The 17,492-nt window shown below is 38.3% G+C and overlaps 1 protein-coding gene across 2 annotated transcripts in view; it reads left to right on the top strand.

Annotated features, from left to right (window-relative positions):
- Positions 1-16,539, top strand: part of TANK (TRAF family member associated NFKB activator) — a 28,246-nt gene extending 11,707 nt beyond the window's left edge. The window contains exons 6-11 of one of the 2 annotated variants that reach the window (XM_068408065.1): positions 4,277-4,456; positions 5,729-5,805; positions 8,005-8,123; positions 9,763-10,322; positions 14,675-14,843; positions 16,257-16,539. In XM_068408065.1, the coding sequence (XP_068264166.1) occupies positions 4,277-4,456; positions 5,729-5,805; positions 8,005-8,123; positions 9,763-10,322; positions 14,675-14,842 (1,104 nt within the window). In that variant the 3' untranslated portion in view covers position 14,843; positions 16,257-16,539. Of the gene's footprint in view, positions 1-4,276; positions 4,457-5,728; positions 5,806-8,004; positions 8,124-9,762; positions 10,323-14,674; positions 16,227-16,256 lie in introns of those variants that run through there. The other variant, XM_068408064.1, reaches the window with a different exon arrangement.
- Positions 16,540-17,492: the final 953 nt, after the last annotated feature.

The raw sequence follows: 17,492 nt of genomic DNA, 5'->3' as shown, positions 1-17,492 counted from the left end.
GTTTAAAATGAGAGAGAGGTTAGCTTTTCTGTGTTTTCTAGTAGGTGGCCATACTTGTGTATTTTACCTGTTGTTGTCAAATTCTATTGCCAGTGTGTCATAAAATGTTTTGGGGTTTTTTTTTGTTCACATTCATCTTCACTGAAAGAGGTGAGTGGACCAGATTGGCTTGGTGGCCAGTACCAAACTATATACAAGATTATCAGATTTTTTCAGTCCCCTGCTTGAGGATACCAAAGGGACCTAAATTGCTGCCTGTTTTTGAGTACAGCCTGGCTAAACTTTATTAACTATGAAGAATGTGGATCCAGTTACTGTTTCAGAGCCAAAGCCGCCCAGCAAACAGAAGACCTCAGTAAGCGAGATTAGACAAGTTCAAGTAAAGCTTGTTCTGCTTGCTGTTTTTAGTACAGTCAGACATCAGAATCCTTGTGAACTCCATAAAACATGAAGTTAAGATCAATACCTGCAACAAGAAAATATGCTCTTGTTCATATTTTCCTGGGTCAAGAACCTCACTATTAAACACCATGTGGAGTTTGTTGATGATAATTTCTTGTACCATGAAAAAAAAGGAGGAAACTGTGTGTCAGGAATGAATGATGCATATGGTATACAAACCCGTTCATCCTGCAATAAATGTTTAGGTCTTTTTTTGTGCAGGACATAAGCAGAGGAATGGCAGATGTATGGTAGTCATTTTTGTGCTCAAAATTATGGTGCTAAAATGACTTACATAACTTAGGAGCAGCTACTGCAGCAGTCTTGTAGAGTTGCATGTTCCAGTCAATACCAGCCTCTCTGGTGTCACTTTGATTCCTATCTGTGATGCAAAGAAAGCTATACTTCATGATTTTATGCTAGCTGACAATTTTATGCATTTAGCTGCTCTTTGCTGCTCGTATGATGCATGCAGTAGGATTAGTCAGGCCCTGCTACCTGATATAAGAAATTCTGGTATCGATAGCCTTTTTTCCTTCTTGCTTCATCTATTTAAGCTGTCTCTACCCAATAATAAAGAAGATTTTGTGGTTAATATTCCTTGAGACCACTTATAGTAGTTCATCAGTTGAAGAGTATTTTTCCTTGAAACCATCTGACAGTGTGTTTATTCTAGGAAGCCACCGGAACAGGCCATTGTAGCACACTTCAGGGAAATATAAAAGGACCTGCCTTTGCAGCAGTACAGTCTGGGGACTGACTGGCTGTGGAGCAGCTCTGCTGGAAAGGAGCTGGGAGTCTTGTTAGACAGCAAGCTGAACATGAGCCAGCAGTGTGTCTTGGCAGAAAAGAAGGGCAACAGCTTCCTGGGCTGTATTAACAGGAGCACAGCTAGCACACACAGGGCAGCAAATATCTCCATCTATTCAGCATTCATTGGACTGCATCTAGAATACTACATTCAGTTTGGGGACCTCCAGTACAGGAAAGCCATTGATAAACTAGAGTGAGTTCAGCAGAGACCCCACTGAGATAGCTGGGGACTTGAGTACATACCCCATGAGAAGAAGCTGCAGAAACTGGACTTGTCCAGCCTGGAGAAGAGATGGCTTTAGGGGAAGCTAATAGCTTTCCAGTACCTACGTTGAGGTTATCAGACAGGTGGAGCCAGGTTCTTAATGGTGGTGCCTGGCAAGAGGATGAGAGACAATGGACAGTTGAAACATGAAAAGTTCAGACTGGACATAAGGGAAAATTTTTCACCATGAGGACAACCAGGCATTGAAAAAGGTTGCCCGGAGAGGTTATACAGTCTCTGTCCTTGGGGAATTCAAGACCAAACTGAGAAACCCAATCAGACATTGTAACCAACGCTCGTTTGATTAGGAGCTAGAGAGCCCTTGAGGTCCCTTTCAACTTGAATTACCCTCTGATCCTATAAAGCCTCTTCAGAAGAAAAGATACTGATCTGTTCATAATACAGGTGTAACCTCTTTGCTGGCTGCTAATACCAGCGTGCTTAAAAGATCAATTGTGTGGCCAAGTACTTAACTGAGCAGGTATGACCTGTGTGACATACTTGTCATGGCACTAGCTTTATAAACTTCAACCAGTTTATAAATGTTACCACCTTGTTGCAAACACCCAAACTCAGTCAGTAATAGAAACTGTAAGATCATCGAGCTATGAAGGGCTGTATTATTGAAAGATCGTTTCTCCAGTGTTTTTCCTGGTGTGATATCCTGATGGTGCACAAGAACGATGATTTACATCAGTATGTACTGATACATCTTCATTGCAACATGTTGCATGGCTCTTCTCACATTGGTTCCTACATGGCTTTTCTCACTGCTTGCTTAAATCTTGTCCCCACTTCCTGCAGGAGAATGTGGGAGAAATGGAAGAGAATTACTGGCCGTTACTGCAGTGCTCCCAGTTACCTGAAAGCTTTTGAAAGCTTTGAACCCACACCATAGAATATCACTGCCTTCCCATTCCTGGAATGGCAAAAAGTAGTTGCCCATACTATAGCTACTGTGACTTTGTAGTCTTTAAAGAACGTGGAAAAGGTATATAGTTATAAAATTATGTTCAGCATCTGGCCCTGCTATAACTTTCTTCAAAGTATTTTCAGATCTGTTAAGAATACTTTTATGCATGTCTCCATCTCCTCTTAACATAAATTATTTTTTTCCCACATCACTAGATATGATTGTCTTTTCTCATTCATCAGATACTTCCTTAACTTGCTTTGAACTTTCTGTGCCTCGCAGTACTGTAATTCTTCCTAGTGTTCTTGTTGTGTCATGTGAGAAAATGAAATCTAGCTGCTGTAGCATCAGTTATAGAAGATGATGTATGGGATCTTTAGCCTAAAATCTTTAGTTGTTTTTTTTTCCAGAACTATATCAAAAAATCTTTCTCCTTTTTTTTCTCTTTTGCTGTTTGTGGTTTTTTTTTTCCATCTGCTTCCCTGGATTCTTATCTACCATGACTTATACAGATTCCACACTAGAAAAGTATAGAAAGTGTTTCATGATCTGTCCTAGGACTATACATGTATTCTCCACACCACCTGCCAGAAGTGCAAAGCATGGAAGAAGGGTTAGGGTTAAGGAGTTTTGCTGGGATAGAAACATCCCAGTTTTAGACGATGTTTTGAACTCACTGTGCAGAAGAGGCTTAATCTGGATCCCTGAGATACCACCCAAGTCCAGAGTTGCATTGAAGCTCTACCATAGGTTTACTATTCAGAGTCACAGTTGAAACTCAGGAAAATGGCAAGTTGAATATGAACCAACAGTGTGCCCTGGCAGCCAAAAGGGCCAACCTTGTCCTGGAGTGCATCAAGCACAGCATAGGTAGCCAGTCGAAGGCAGTGATTGTCCCACTCTACACTGCACTGGTGCAGCCCCACCTCAAGTACTGCGTGCAGTTTTGGGCACCTCAATATAAGAAGGACATCCGACTATTAGAGTATGTCCAGAGGAGAGCAACCAAGATGGTGAAAGGCTTCAAGAGCAAGACTTATGAGGAGCGGCTGAGGTCATTTAGTCTGTTCAGCTTGGAGAAGAGAAGGCTGAGGGGTGACCTCATTGCAGTCTACACCTTCCTCAAGGGGGGCAGTGGAGGGGGAGGTGCTGATCTCCTCTCTCTGGTGACCAGCGATAGGACACAGAGGAAATGGAATGAAGTTCAGATTGGACACTAGGAAAAGGTTCTTCACAGAGACTGTGGTCGGTCACTGGATCAGGGTCCCCAGGCAAGTGATCACGGCACCAAGCCTGTCAGAGTTCAAGGAGCATCTGGACGACGCTCTTAGTCATATGGTTTAGTTTTAGGTAGTCCTGCGAGGAGCGGGGATTGGACTTGATGATCCTTGTGGGTCCCTTCCAGCTTGAGATATTCTATGATTCTGTCCTTGGGTCTGCTCGAAAATTAAGGTAGCTGCAGAATATCAGCTTCTTCAAAATTGTTTAAAATTGAAATTAATGAAATATTATTTTATTTATTGTACATACAATATATTGTACATAAAATGTTAATGTAGATGATATAGTAAGTGAACCAAGAGAGTGTATTTATTTTTTATAAACACTAATATGACTTTCATAAATTCAGAACATACAGTTCTTCTGAGTAATTATCTATGATGAGTTACATCTATGTGTAGTGGTAGGAGGTCTTTACTACCAGTTTAATAATGTAATAAATAAGATTGACCCTTACTTATGTTGCAAAAGTTTAATTTAGCTTATTCCAGACTGCTGAATAGTGATATTTCACAAGCCTCAATTCTATTAATTGTACTGGTGTTTCTAAAATTGTTTTTTAGGAACAGTTAGAAGGTGAGAGCATGAAGTTGAAGCAACTTGAGGACAAAAACAATCAAAAGGAAAGGAAGCTTATATCTATTATTTCTGACCAAGAAGATAAAATAAGAACTCTGAAAAGCAAATTGAAAGAATTAAATGAAGCACAAAAGGGTATACAGATGCCAACATATAAAAGGGAGGTAAGATAAGCAACCAAGTAGATATAAAATGAAAAAAACAAACATTTGTAAATTATTACTTCTTTCAAACGCATTTATACTAATTATTCTCAGAAACTAATTCTAAATTTCAGCATTATATAATTACTAGGAAATCGTTAAAGTATATAAAGTACATGGGGAACACCGAACTATTAAATATATATTGGTTGGTTTGTGTGTTAATTATTTTATGTTATGTCATTAAAATTTTAGTATTTGTGAAAACTCCAGATTAGCATTTCTGTTTTATAACTTTCAGTTGGAAGTTTTCACCAAGACTGAGTTGATTTTTTTCACTTTTATGCCACCCTATTTTTGTTACAGAATAGCATCCAGAGTGCTGTTCTGTCCTTGTGGGATAGCTAGAGTGCAGTTGCCGATGTGAATCTAACCATGTAAACATATTTTAGTTAGCTAATTTAAAGTGAATGTAGGTAAGGGTAGGAGCACAGCAACACATAACTTATTAGATTTCCCAAGCATTGCTTAACTTGCTGTGGCAAGCATTTGTAACCCATGTTTCTAGGTATAAGGCAGCTCAAATGTGTCTACAGGAGCTGCAGTTGCACTTTAGTGCAAGGCAAGACAAACCTGTAGGCTATGGGCCTGTGATTATAAACAATGTATCATTGAAATCATCTGTTTGGAAGACATATGATCAAGTTCTGTGTCTGATTTAGAGCACAGATGAACTACCCAGGCCATCTGGTAATGTAGTTCTGGTGGAACTGCAGCTTAATGACTGGCTATTATAAAAACTTCCCTTAATGCCTGGCAGGTTTAAAACTGTAATACTAGAGCGAACCACAAGGTGGTAGTCAAAGTTAATAACTTATTTAAAAACCTGCTAGAACTCTTGACATACTAGCTTGTGATGTGTTCATTGAAAAATTCAGTGAATAAATTGATTTTTAAGAGCTAAAATAGCTGGATACCTCACTAACAAGCTTATACACAATACATAATCTTACCTTATACATGATTGAAAGAGACTTGCAGTCAAGCAATATTCTTAGAACCAGTTTCCTTTCAAGGGAATATGAGCAGGGGGATGCCACACTGAGTTGCTAAGCTAAACTAAAAATAGTAATTCACGCAAACGGTAAAAAACTGCTTTTGTCATTTTGTGAATGTTTTGAGAGCTTCCAGAAGGACTAGGTGAAGGATCCCGTGACATTTTTATTCATAAAAGGGTGAAGAGCAAAATTAATATGCTAAGCTGTGATCAATATTTTCATATTTTACTTCAAGGTGAAATGTAAGAAAGTTGTTCCAGATAAGCCTGAATTATCTCTAGGGATCTCTGGTATTTCTCCTATGCCTGAAAGGTAAATACTTCCGCAGCATTATTAAAATTGCTTCTAATTGTCTTTTCTGCTATGAAATAAGACCAGCTATTTCCCTTTTTTCTACACGTTGCCTTAAAAAATGGAATGGGGGGAGGGAAGCAGCAGAGGTCGAAGAGCTGGTGGGGGAAGGTAATGAAGCCAGCAACTATGTGGAATCATAGCTGGGGCTTTGTAAGTATACAGAGATAAGTTGGGAGGAAGAAAAATAGCCACTTGGTTCAGCAGGGGGTTAAACTCTGTGGGAAACTGCAGTGGACGTTAATGCTGGGTTTTGGGTAAGCATTAGCTCCCTTGCATTAACTCTCTTCAGAACAGGAGTATACAACCATAATGGATTAACTGATGGCAGCACAGCAGAGGAGCTTGCTGCACTGCCAGGAGGAGGTCTGATAGTCAGCATGAAGAAATAATTCTTGGCCTGATCCATCCTAAATGAGAGAGTTTGAAACCCGGTTTATCTGTCAGCTGAAGCCAGACAGCCCCTTGCTTTGACCTAGGAACTAAAAGCAGTGTATTTCCTAAGCAAGTATTCCCTCTTCTGCCAGTGTTCTGGGGAAAAATACTGACCAAGGACTTAAGTTTGCATTTTTCACAGGATAGACAGTAATACCACTTTTAACAATTTTGCTTAAGTCAAGTAGAAGATTCTTTAAGGTCAGGCTAGGAGAGTATTAGGGAAAAGTATCATAAATTCTTGCTGTCTTATACTCTTGCCTAGGCATCTGCTTTTGGCCACTCTCAGACATAGACTAGGTGAACTACGTGGATCTTTAGTCTGACTCACTACTGCTTTATGACAAGAAAGGGAGGAAATCAGACTGTGATGTGATAAAGACTTTGTTGTCTTTACTGATTTATATCTAAAAAATGAAAAACCTTTACCTGTCTTCTGTCTCCTTCCTCTCAAATAGCTCCCTTACTTTACTGTTTTCTTGGAAAGAGGTATGTGACTGGTAAGATTATTGATAATCTTACACTAGTAAAATTATAGTATCACAAATGTCTAGCAAATTAAGATTGACTCATCTAATCATATGTATATTTTAAAGCTCCAATTAGAAACTTGTGTTAAAGAGTCTTTTTTCATTTCTTATTTATCAAAACACCTGAAAAATGGTCAGAATGCAAGTGTTAACAGTAGCAACTTTAACTCCTTCTGTAATTTTTTTTTCAAATGAGATACAAATAGACGTGTGTATTCAAAAAGAGAATCACAGCAGAAGTAAGAACACAGCTCATGACACTCCTGATAGCTATATGAAGCAGTAAAAAGGAAAACAATTCACTGGATTAAAGAAAAATCCCTTTTGAGGCCTTTTGATACAAAGATGCAAAAGAGAACACAAATCCAGTTTGTCACCACTTCACTTTTTCATCCTTGAAGTTCATTTTATAAAGTCCATGATATTGTGCTTAGAAATATAAATTACTCAGCAAGTTCATCACAATTTCACAATGGAATTTTATGGATGCATCAGTAACTGAATAACGTAGTGCCTTTGGGCAAATAAAACTCACCAGCATGAAGAACTGTTTTTACCATTGTCAGTGCAGATAACTAAATACCAGATGTCCATGTGATACTCTGGACAAGATATAATTAAAAAAATCCCTCAAAATAATAGGAAAGTCATGTGATATTGTATAAAACAGAGAAGGAATGAGTTCATGAGCCCCTCTCCAAAATGCCAGGTAGACAGAGAAGGAAGGAGCAGTAACAAATGCTTGTGTGTTCCTTTTCCTGCAAAGTCTGAAGCACACAGAAAACAACGGAAAACAATTAGTGTTTGCAGCAGCAGCATCTTATCTTCCTTAGAATGAGATGGAAATAGTACCCTTGTGAAAGATAAGCTGTTCCACAAAACACCTGAGGGAACTGAAAGAAATTTAAAGGCTGGATTTTGGGGGGGGCATCCTTGCAGGATCAGGCCCTAAGCTCGAATATATGTGTGTGTGATAGGACTAAACAGCTCTTTGACAATATTTTATTTTCCCTTTGTGCTTGCTTTTACTGAGGAGAACAAAAATATGTATGCATATGTTGAGGAACAATGTATCCAAGAAAAGTAGCTTACGCTATTGTTCTTCTCTGGTTTGTGGGTGTGACTAGATTAAAGGTCACAACAAGCTGAATTGGTTCTTTAATTGACTCTTTAATTTACAATTTTGATCTTCCAGGGAGAATCTGGAGACTATTTTCCAGGACATGAAAGAAGAGTGTCATCGAATATGTATGCTAGCCAGAGAACAAACAGACCAACTGAGTAAATTTAAGATAAAGCCAGAACCTGAAACTGGTAATATCATACTTAAGCTCTTATTGTGATTCAACTGTTTGAAAGCTTTGCTTTATATTTGAAAATAGTGTAAATTACACATACATAGAAGTACTTCCACTGTTTACCATCTGCCTTTTTCAAGTCTGTTCACATGGTGCTCAGTATTTCACCAAGAAAACGCACCGCCAGTTTTGGCATTCTATGACGAATGCTCCAAATCACATGCTATAAAAGACAGTCATCACATCAATGGCTCTTGTAATTGTTTTGTCCCTTGGAGTGAGAGGCAGGCACTACATGTGATATCCCATCATACTGTGTGAATGACAGCACTTGCTTGCTTTCAATTTAGCTGTCAGTTCAAAAGATGTCTGTTATGAATGTCTCTATGAATTTCCTCTAGATATCTGTTAGAGGAAAACTGCCGGACTGAGGAGAGTCAGAGGACTTATTTTCTAGACTTCCTTGTGCAGACTTTTGAATACTCTTTTGTTATAATGGGACAAGAGCCTAATCCAACACTTCCTGAAAACAAAAGAAAGGCTTGATTTTTGTTGCAACTGGAAGAGATCCTGAATGTCTGGTTCTGCTAATGCTTAGGTTTAATATAATGTAAGCTACTGCAGGTATTCCCTGTTTTCTTAAGAGTAGGATCAGACTCTTAAGTGATTTCAAAAAATACCTGCCAAACTTAGACGGCTGAAGCAAAAGATGCTGATTTCAGCACTTGCTTCTAATTTAGATTATACCATTGCTGAAATTTTGTTACATGAAGTGCTAATGTGTAGCTTGTGGCTTCAAATTGCTATGTCTGAACTGTATGGTTATATTCTGATTGTATACTACTAAACTTTATTATTTGGGAGTGGGAATTTTGGGGATGAGTGCATGGCAACTTATTTCAGAATGGATTTGTTTTCCTTAAATAAGTGCCTAACTCAACTGTGTGAAAAGCTATCCGTGATATAGATTTTATCTGCTTGATTTCTGTTACTTCTGTGGCCCACATTACCACAATATCTGAGTGATGTCAGAAGGCTGCTATACAATAAATATGTACGGAAGTTATTCTCTCACCTGATTAGGAGTAACCATGTATATTATTACCATTTTTGTTAATAAAGTGCCAAAAACTAAGGGGGAATTCTCAAAACAAAGGGAAAATATGGTCCCACTTCTCAATAGTTACTCAGTTTAAATATTTACCTAATTTGGAAACCAAAGGGAGTTTAGTACCTGAATACCTTCTAAAATCATGCTCATGGCGCCTAGCACGTTCTTGACACTGTGTGAAATGGGTTTGGTTCCAGCTTCTATTTCTGCCAGAACACTTCAGTAAATATATGCAAGTATGTGTTAAGAGTATGGGACAACATAATTTTCAATAAAATGAAAACGTTTATAGCCATAAATCAAAGAGAAATAGAATTATTAGAACAGAATTATTTACTTTTATTTCGGTTCTGATAGTTTTTGTGTAAGAGCTAACGTTTGTGAAAGAGAGCTATGCCTCAAAATCATTTTAAAGAGAAAAAATAAAGGTTTAAAAGCCAAGAAGGAAGATCAAAAACCTCTCAGGAAAAGTACCCCAACACCACACCTTTAATAACTATACTTCAGTGGACTATTTAATGTTTTCTTCATTCTTTCTTCACAGAAATACAGTTTTCCATGCCAATACAGTGTACTGATAAAACTGATGAACAAGCAGAAGAGCTTTTCAAGCCTCGGGTTATAAAGGATATAAATAGAGGTGCATCATGCATCACATCTATCACACCAAGAGGAGTGGGCCAAGATGAGGACAACAACTCTGTAGAATCACTTTCTAAATTTAATGTCAAGTTTCCACCTACAGACAATGACTCTGCTTTCTTGCAGAGCACTCAGGAAAAACCAACAGTTCCTTGTTCTGGTATAGCTGAAAACATGCTTCAAGATCATAATTTCAACCTGGAGCACAGAGGCAGTGCTGTTAACCTCAGTAAATTGGAACCTAACTCATTTGAAGCTCATGGAGTTGATCTCATGACCTCAGCTTTACCAAGCTTAACTACTGTTGACAAAACAAACCCCCCAAATCATGCAAACATGCCCATAGAAAAAACCCGTGACACTGGTTTCACATTTGTACCTAAGCACACAAACCACGGTGTACCTGAAGTAATGTTTTCTTCTTTAGAAGTTGCTGGGACAACCATCAGAGGTCCTCATCAGGTATCTTTCTACAAATACTGTACATATCAAAAAATGGTAATGATTCAGTCAACCACTTTGCAAAGATCTTTGAGACAGGATTAATATATTCTATGAGGTATCTCATCAGTCTTTTTTTAAGACAATATCTCATGTCAGTTCTTCTTCCTGATACTGAAGTACGCATACAAGGCACTTTTCCAGTGAAAGGGCAGGAATTTAAGCAGATGTAAGCACTGGATATGCTTGCACAAATTTCAGTTCATTTAGATATTAATTGTTTCTATATCTATTTCAAAGCTGTCATTAATCGTAAGTTGCCCCCCAGGATTGCTTTCTTTCTACCTTTGATCTCAATTGAATAGGGCACATAATTGTTTTAATTGTTTTTAACTTACAGCAGAGAATATGACAAATGGACTAATTAAAAAGCTGAACAGAAAAATACTTCACTGTGGAAAAATGATCTACTTTTTATCTCGATGTGAGGTATAAACAGTACTCTATTCCTCCTCTCTGAGAAAACTTAAAATTTTTTCTTCATAGTTTAAACAGTCAAGGAGGAAAGCACCTTTATTTTTCCAAATGAAGCGAAGTTCACTAAAATACTTTATTTTAGGTTTATGTAGGTTCTTTGGGCTTGAATTTCAGTTATAGCTACTTGAAGTCCATGGGAGCTTCTGAAAGCAAGGCCCAATTGCTGTAATGTGGAAAAACATTTCAGCAGGCTCTGACAATCACGTTTATGAATACTTTGCTGTCTTAACTGAAATTGCTGGCAAATTTATTGTGGACCTTTATAGACAGATTTTTTTACATTTCTGTGGCTTTTCTCACACCTCGTGAGAGGACAGCTTTTCAAGAATAAGCAAATGGTGGTATTTAGGAATTCTGTGAGGGTGGATTTGGCATATTTTTACTATTTACATTGAGGTGGTTTTGTGTTCTTTGCTAATGACAAGGTACACGCAGCAGAAGAGCTTTACCTCTCAATTTGGCCATGGCATGACATGCAAAACTAGCATTTGGAAAGCATTTGTAGGACATGATAGCTTTGATGTTTTCTTCTCCTAAAACATACCCAGTCTAGTTTGATTTTCTATTGCAAACCAGTTTTGGATGAAAAGTTTAAAGCATGGGAAGTTTGCTGTTCTTCATCACTGTATTTTAAACTATAAGCCTGATTTTTCAAAATGTATTTTATATATCTATTTGCAATGTAGGAGATCTCAATTCTATACCACCTTACTAATCACAGTTTTTATTGTGCTTTATTTTTTATTGGATCCTCAGTTAAAGCTGTGACTGAGTTAAACAAATTAAACCATTTATTTTATCACGGGTAGAATTCCTGTGGAGCTGTGAAGCATTCACTCCATTGCTTGTTACTGTCCTCTTTTTCTGTATTCCCTCTCCAGCATGTTCTTTTACTAGTTAGTCTGTGTATTCGTTTTTCAATAGATGGCACCCTGCATTGTATATTACAGCAAGTGAAACAGCTGGTATGTGAGTATAAATTGATAGGGGAGTATGCAGCTTAAGAAGTAGAGAATTGCGGTTGAATAGCAATAAGCCTTTTGTTTGATCATTGGTATTTCTGCAAAATAAGGAAATTAATTTGGAGCCGTTATTTAAAATGTAAATTATCTACTTTGTTGAGAAAACGTAATGATGCTAACACTTGGAGAAGAGAAAGGCAATGGTGAACTGTTTCAGTATTTGTAAGTCATATCTACAATAGCACTGTAGAACATACAGGACATTGATTAATATATCTTATCCAGAAGCTTGTTTGAAACAAGCCAATATTATTTTAGAATCCATTAAATATACATCTGTGTATATCAATATATTTAAGCATCCATCACCTTTATTCAGCTGCCTTCAAAAGAGGTTTTTAAGTATTTTTCCCAGTGAATTGGACTCGGTTTTAGAGGTTTTTCAGACTGGTAGTTGTGCTAAAGATTTGATTGACAGATAATATATATGTAGATTAAAATACTAATGTTCTTAAAAAGTTACTTGCATATATGCCCTTTTGACTGTATTAACCTTAGCAAAATTTATGCATAATCTTGTTCTCAGTATTTTTACCACCTTTCTCAGGGGTAGTTACACTGCTTACGGCTTCCATCATCCCTGCCACTGGTGAAGGTCCAGCAGGGAGGAATTATATACCTGATTTTTTTTTACTAGTGTAGATAAAACTTTCAAGTATTTACTACATATGTTAACTTATAAAATGGAAAACCCCATAAATGCAGTAGATTTGGCAACAGTAAGTTCTTGGAACTGCTCTCAGTTGCTGTAATAAATTTAGCTCTTTCCTTCTATGTGGATACTAAATGTGAAAACTCAGTACTGTTTTCTTAGGATGTAACTTTTCAAAAAAACATGTGACTGAAAAGAGCAGCAGATTAAAATAAACATGGGTATTAGTGGCCCTAATTTTACAGACTACATTTAACGGAGACTTGCATATAGCTGCATGTGTTTGTCGGTATTCACAGTTTGAGGGGGCTGTTTCCACCAAAAATATTTCTATGAATGTTCATGATTTTAAAAGCAAATCGATAGTCTATTGATTTTAATCTGAATATTAATGTTTTTTAATGGAACATCTGCTTAAATATATCCCTCTTCTGAAAAGCACATGAAGCACATGCTTAACAGTCAAAGAAAGAAATGGAAGTGAGGTGCCTGCCTCACTGAGTTGCTGGATGAGTACCTCCCCTTGTGCTTCCAAGATTAGAAATCTTACTATGTCCTTTGTGGGGTTTTTACAATACTATTTTATCTTTTTTAAAATGGTGCTTTACATGATAAGATATTAGGAACAAGTAATTCTAGACACATTTCTGTAAGGATGTTTAAGTGTGTCAGTGTCTAGATAGATTTAGTATGCAATTTACACCAGCAACATACAATAAGTAGACTCTTTGAGCTGAAAAAAGTGGTGTGATTGTACTTAATTACTAATTAGTCAATTTAATTATATGGATTGCTGACCATAATGAAAGACGGTAGATCTGCTATTACTGTCTGATAAGCTAAACACTGTTTAAATAGGGAATGGACAGGAAATTGACTCCAAGAAGTTTAGCTGTTTTAAAAACAAGGTTTAACCACCTCAAAAGACAGGTTAGTTGTACAGTGAGTTACCATGGGAGGATTAAACAACAGATTCTAACTGTTTGGCATGATGAAATCTGAATAAGAGCTGAAAATTAAAACTCTTGGGTAAGTATAGATAGCAAGAAATCTAAAACTTCTAAAGAAACTACTTTCTAAAGTATTCTTGCTTGCCTTTCCATGTGTGAATGAAGCAAGGGAGAATAAAACTGAGCCAAAAAAACCCTGTAGGGCGCTCTCCTCTTCTAGGTTCCATCCCCACACAGAGCTCATACCAGCTTGCTGCCATTCTGTCTACTTTGCGGTCACGGCAATATGCATTTAGTTTTCAATTTACTGAAAACCTAATCGTCCTGGCCATAAAACATAACTATGTATTTTATCTTGTGTTGCTAATTCTAAAGTAATGAAACTTAATTTTTAACTTTACTTTGAAAACTGATAGAAGAGTTTTTGATACCTGGTTGGTATGATGCTAAATAATTAGTGTACACTCTGACTTAAAGTATGTATCAGGCTGAAGTCCCTTGAACTCCAATGTCAGGTAAACAGGCTTGCTGGCTTTAAACTAACTAGCCAGGTACCAAGAGCAGTACAGCTGCTGAACCAGATTGAGCAGAGTTTACAGAACTGCCTGAACACGTGGATAGATACTCAGATGGTCCCATTGAGTTTGATGCCGTCATGGCAGAAGGCATCCCAAAACAGATTATTTGAGATGCATTTACACTAAAAGGCAGTCAGAGCAAATAAGTAATTTAAGCCATATGACATTTTGTAAGTAAACTGAAAACTAGTTGTGTCAATAAGACTAGAAATAAAATATGATTCTTATTAAATCTGTACAAGAAACATTTTATTCTAAGGTTTTCTCATTGCTGTTAAATGGCTATTACGTACTATGGCTTCTACAATAAAATACTGAAATGCAAAGTTACAGAAAAGCCTTAGAATTTATCAGACTGGTACTACAGACTTTTGCTCATAGCAGTATTTATCATGAATAGATACCAAGGCATTCTAAGTGTTTGTAAGGATAGTCTGTTTATAGAACTTTTAAAAATCAAAGTCCTATCTTGCTTTTCTTAAATGACATCTCTCTAGTTAATATCTCTGGCCAGGCAGGTGTAAAGGACACCTAGTTTAAAGAGGCGGGTAATTTTTTTAATACAAATATAAAACGCAGTATAATGTAAACCACGTTGTAAACCACAGCAGTAATCATTTTCTGTTTCTTTTAGCTCGTTTGGCAGCCTCGAGACAATGATTTGCTGGCACAAGCTTATACAGCCTCTGAACTGAATCAGTGTGGAATATGCGAATTCTGTCGAGAAGTTTTCCCACCATCTATAACATCTAAGGAAGATTTTCTTCGGCATCTGAATTCCCACTTTAAAGTACAATCTTAATGTATGAGAATTCAATGGATCACTGCTTTTGCATACATGTGGGGTTTTTTATTCAATAGATATGCTAAGAATTTAAGAATTAAGACTTCTTGTAACAAGAACTCATGACTGAAATTGTTTGTCAGATAAGCACATGTTTAATTGTCCTTTGACAAGGTAAAATGAAACTGTAAGTCACTCAGTACCGTAAATCACATTATTGCTTGTTATGCTTCAATATTACCTTTGAGAGTGATGTTAAACACCTTTTTTTCTTTTTCTTTTTTTTTTTTTTTTTGCAATTAATCATTGCCTGAATAGGCCCAAAGTCATGACTATATTTATGAGTGTAGACTTGCAGGATTAACGCCTTAATCTGGCTGGGGAAATTGGTGTAATGATAGGATTTTTTTCTCAATATCCAGTGATGTGATTATGTTCTCCTTGAAGTAAACAGGAAGAGAAGTAGGTTCTCATTTTTCATTTCTATTGTAAAATTTTCAAATTTAGTTTACAATAGTGAACGTCTTAATTCAGATTCTTGTAACATTATCACAGTAACTGAATGCCAGGTGTGCCAAAATTAGGGTAGGCTTGTTCACTAGTAACATAATGGTTGACTTTCCCAGCTCAATTGTTTACTAGAGAGAGTAATCAAACACAGCACATAAATGACCCTTTTGCCAAAATATAACAGTAGCAATTTTATGGATATCTGTTACATGTTATAAAAAAATAATGATTTTGTTCATTTCTAGCGTTTGTACCTTTCTAGCATTAATAATTAGTAAAAATACTTTCATGGATAAAGGTTATATTAGTATGAAGGATAGAGTAAGAAAAGGTTAAACTTTCCCTAAAATTAAGAATACCAAAGATTATTTATCTTTCCTTCTTGTCTGCTATGAAGGATTGCTCAAGTTACAGTTTAGAAAGGGGAAAACCTAATCACCCAAATCTCAGCGACTTCATTTTTAGCCTGAATATGCTTGGTGGCTTTCTCAATGCAATTGAAATTTGTTTAGTTGAAACATTGCATTCTGATAAAGTTTGTACATTTTCTGGATTTATTGGGATCAAAATAAAAAGTGGGTGTTTTTTTACTAAGTAAATTAAATGATAAAGGGTGGCTTGGAGCTTTTTGTATTTGAACTGAATATAGGTTTTAGTCCTGATATTTGATAAATAGCATTAATATTTTCATAGCAGCAAAGTACAATAGTTTCTCTTTTTAAAGATTTGTTCGCAGGTGACCAATTTCTGGAAGAATTAACACCTGCATAATTTTTAGAAATGGATTTTTCTGCAATTATTTTCTCTATTTTAAACACCTCGTGTTTGTGACTGACTGTCAATAGAGTGTACTGTAATAAACAGTAGTGTACAGAGCATGTCTGCTACATGACCTGGAGAAAGAGTTTGTTACTATTAACAGCTACAGACCCCCGCGGGTACCCGGCGCTGAGGAGGATACGTTCATCCCTGGACTCGCCGTGCGGCGTGTGAAGTACCTCCCCAGAGAGCACGGCTGGGGGTGGTTCCTGGGAGAGGCAGAAATTTCAGGATTGGGAGGAGAGAAGGGGATTCGCACATCTCCAGCCAGCCCGACACAAAACCGACTTGTCCTCTCAACCGTGAAATTCGAGCTCAGGAGCTCACGTCGTTAAGAGCTGAACAAACTGCGAATCACCTTTAAAGAAAATAAAGTCGTCTGTTCCTCCCCCGCCATGCACGGACGCGTTTTCCCCATGAGTTCTTCTGCTGGCAGAGAAGGGAGCCCTGCGCCGAGCCCCAGTCCCCGCGCTGGGCCGCGGGTCTTCGTCGCTGGAGGCAGCCCGGCTCTCCCGCGCCGCCTCCGGAGCTGCGGCCGCCCCTGCGGCCAGGGCAGGGCGGGGAAGGCGGGGCGGGGGAGGGGGGAGAAAGTTGGGGGGACACGGTTGTCCAAAGCCTCATCGACCAGCAGAACCCATCCATCTCCCGCTATGAGAGCTCCTGCCTAGTGCGGCGTGTTAGGAAGCTCTTCAATTTCGTGTGCTTTAAGACTATTGCTGCCTGAGGACGCCCAGAGAGCCTCACCGGTCAGGCCGCTGCCAGGGGAACCGGGAGGGTTTAAAAATAGATAAATGAATCAATCTCACGCTAAGCAGTTGTGAGCGACTTGAAGTGGGAGGTGAGTGCAGTCCCTGAGTGGCCTCCGCTCATACAGCTTTCCTGGAGGAGGCTGCTGCTGCCAGCAGGGACATCTGCTTTATTACGCTCACCAGAGGAGGCTCGGTATTCCTCCCCTCCGCTCCCCCTCGCACACAAGCTCGACTCAGCAGCGGAGGTCGAATCCAAATAGGAAGTGGGATTTCATTAAAAATAATAATAATAAATCTGGGGGAAAGAAGTGAAACTGAGAGGAAAGAAAGAGCAGCAGGCTCGTGCCAGGGTGTACTACCGAATTCCTCCTCTCCCGGGGCCAGCGGGGTAGCCCCGGGGCTGAAGGTGCCTTCGAGGCTCCCGTTCGGGTTCCCTTGTCCTGCCGCCCCGCGCTGGCGGTACGCGACGCCTGAACCCCCATGCTTACAGCCAGTATTCTCGGGAACTCTGCTTCTGGCTTGAAAGCAAGGAGGCAAACCGCTCCCCTTTCTATTTGGGAGGTTTCTGAGGGGCATGCTGTGGCGTTACG

Source organism: Nyctibius grandis, chromosome 9, assembly GCF_013368605.1.
Source record: "Nyctibius grandis isolate bNycGra1 chromosome 9, bNycGra1.pri, whole genome shotgun sequence".
Taxonomy (NCBI): Eukaryota; Metazoa; Chordata; class Aves; order Nyctibiiformes; family Nyctibiidae; genus Nyctibius; species Nyctibius grandis.
This window is presented reverse-complemented; position numbering and strand designations above follow the sequence as displayed.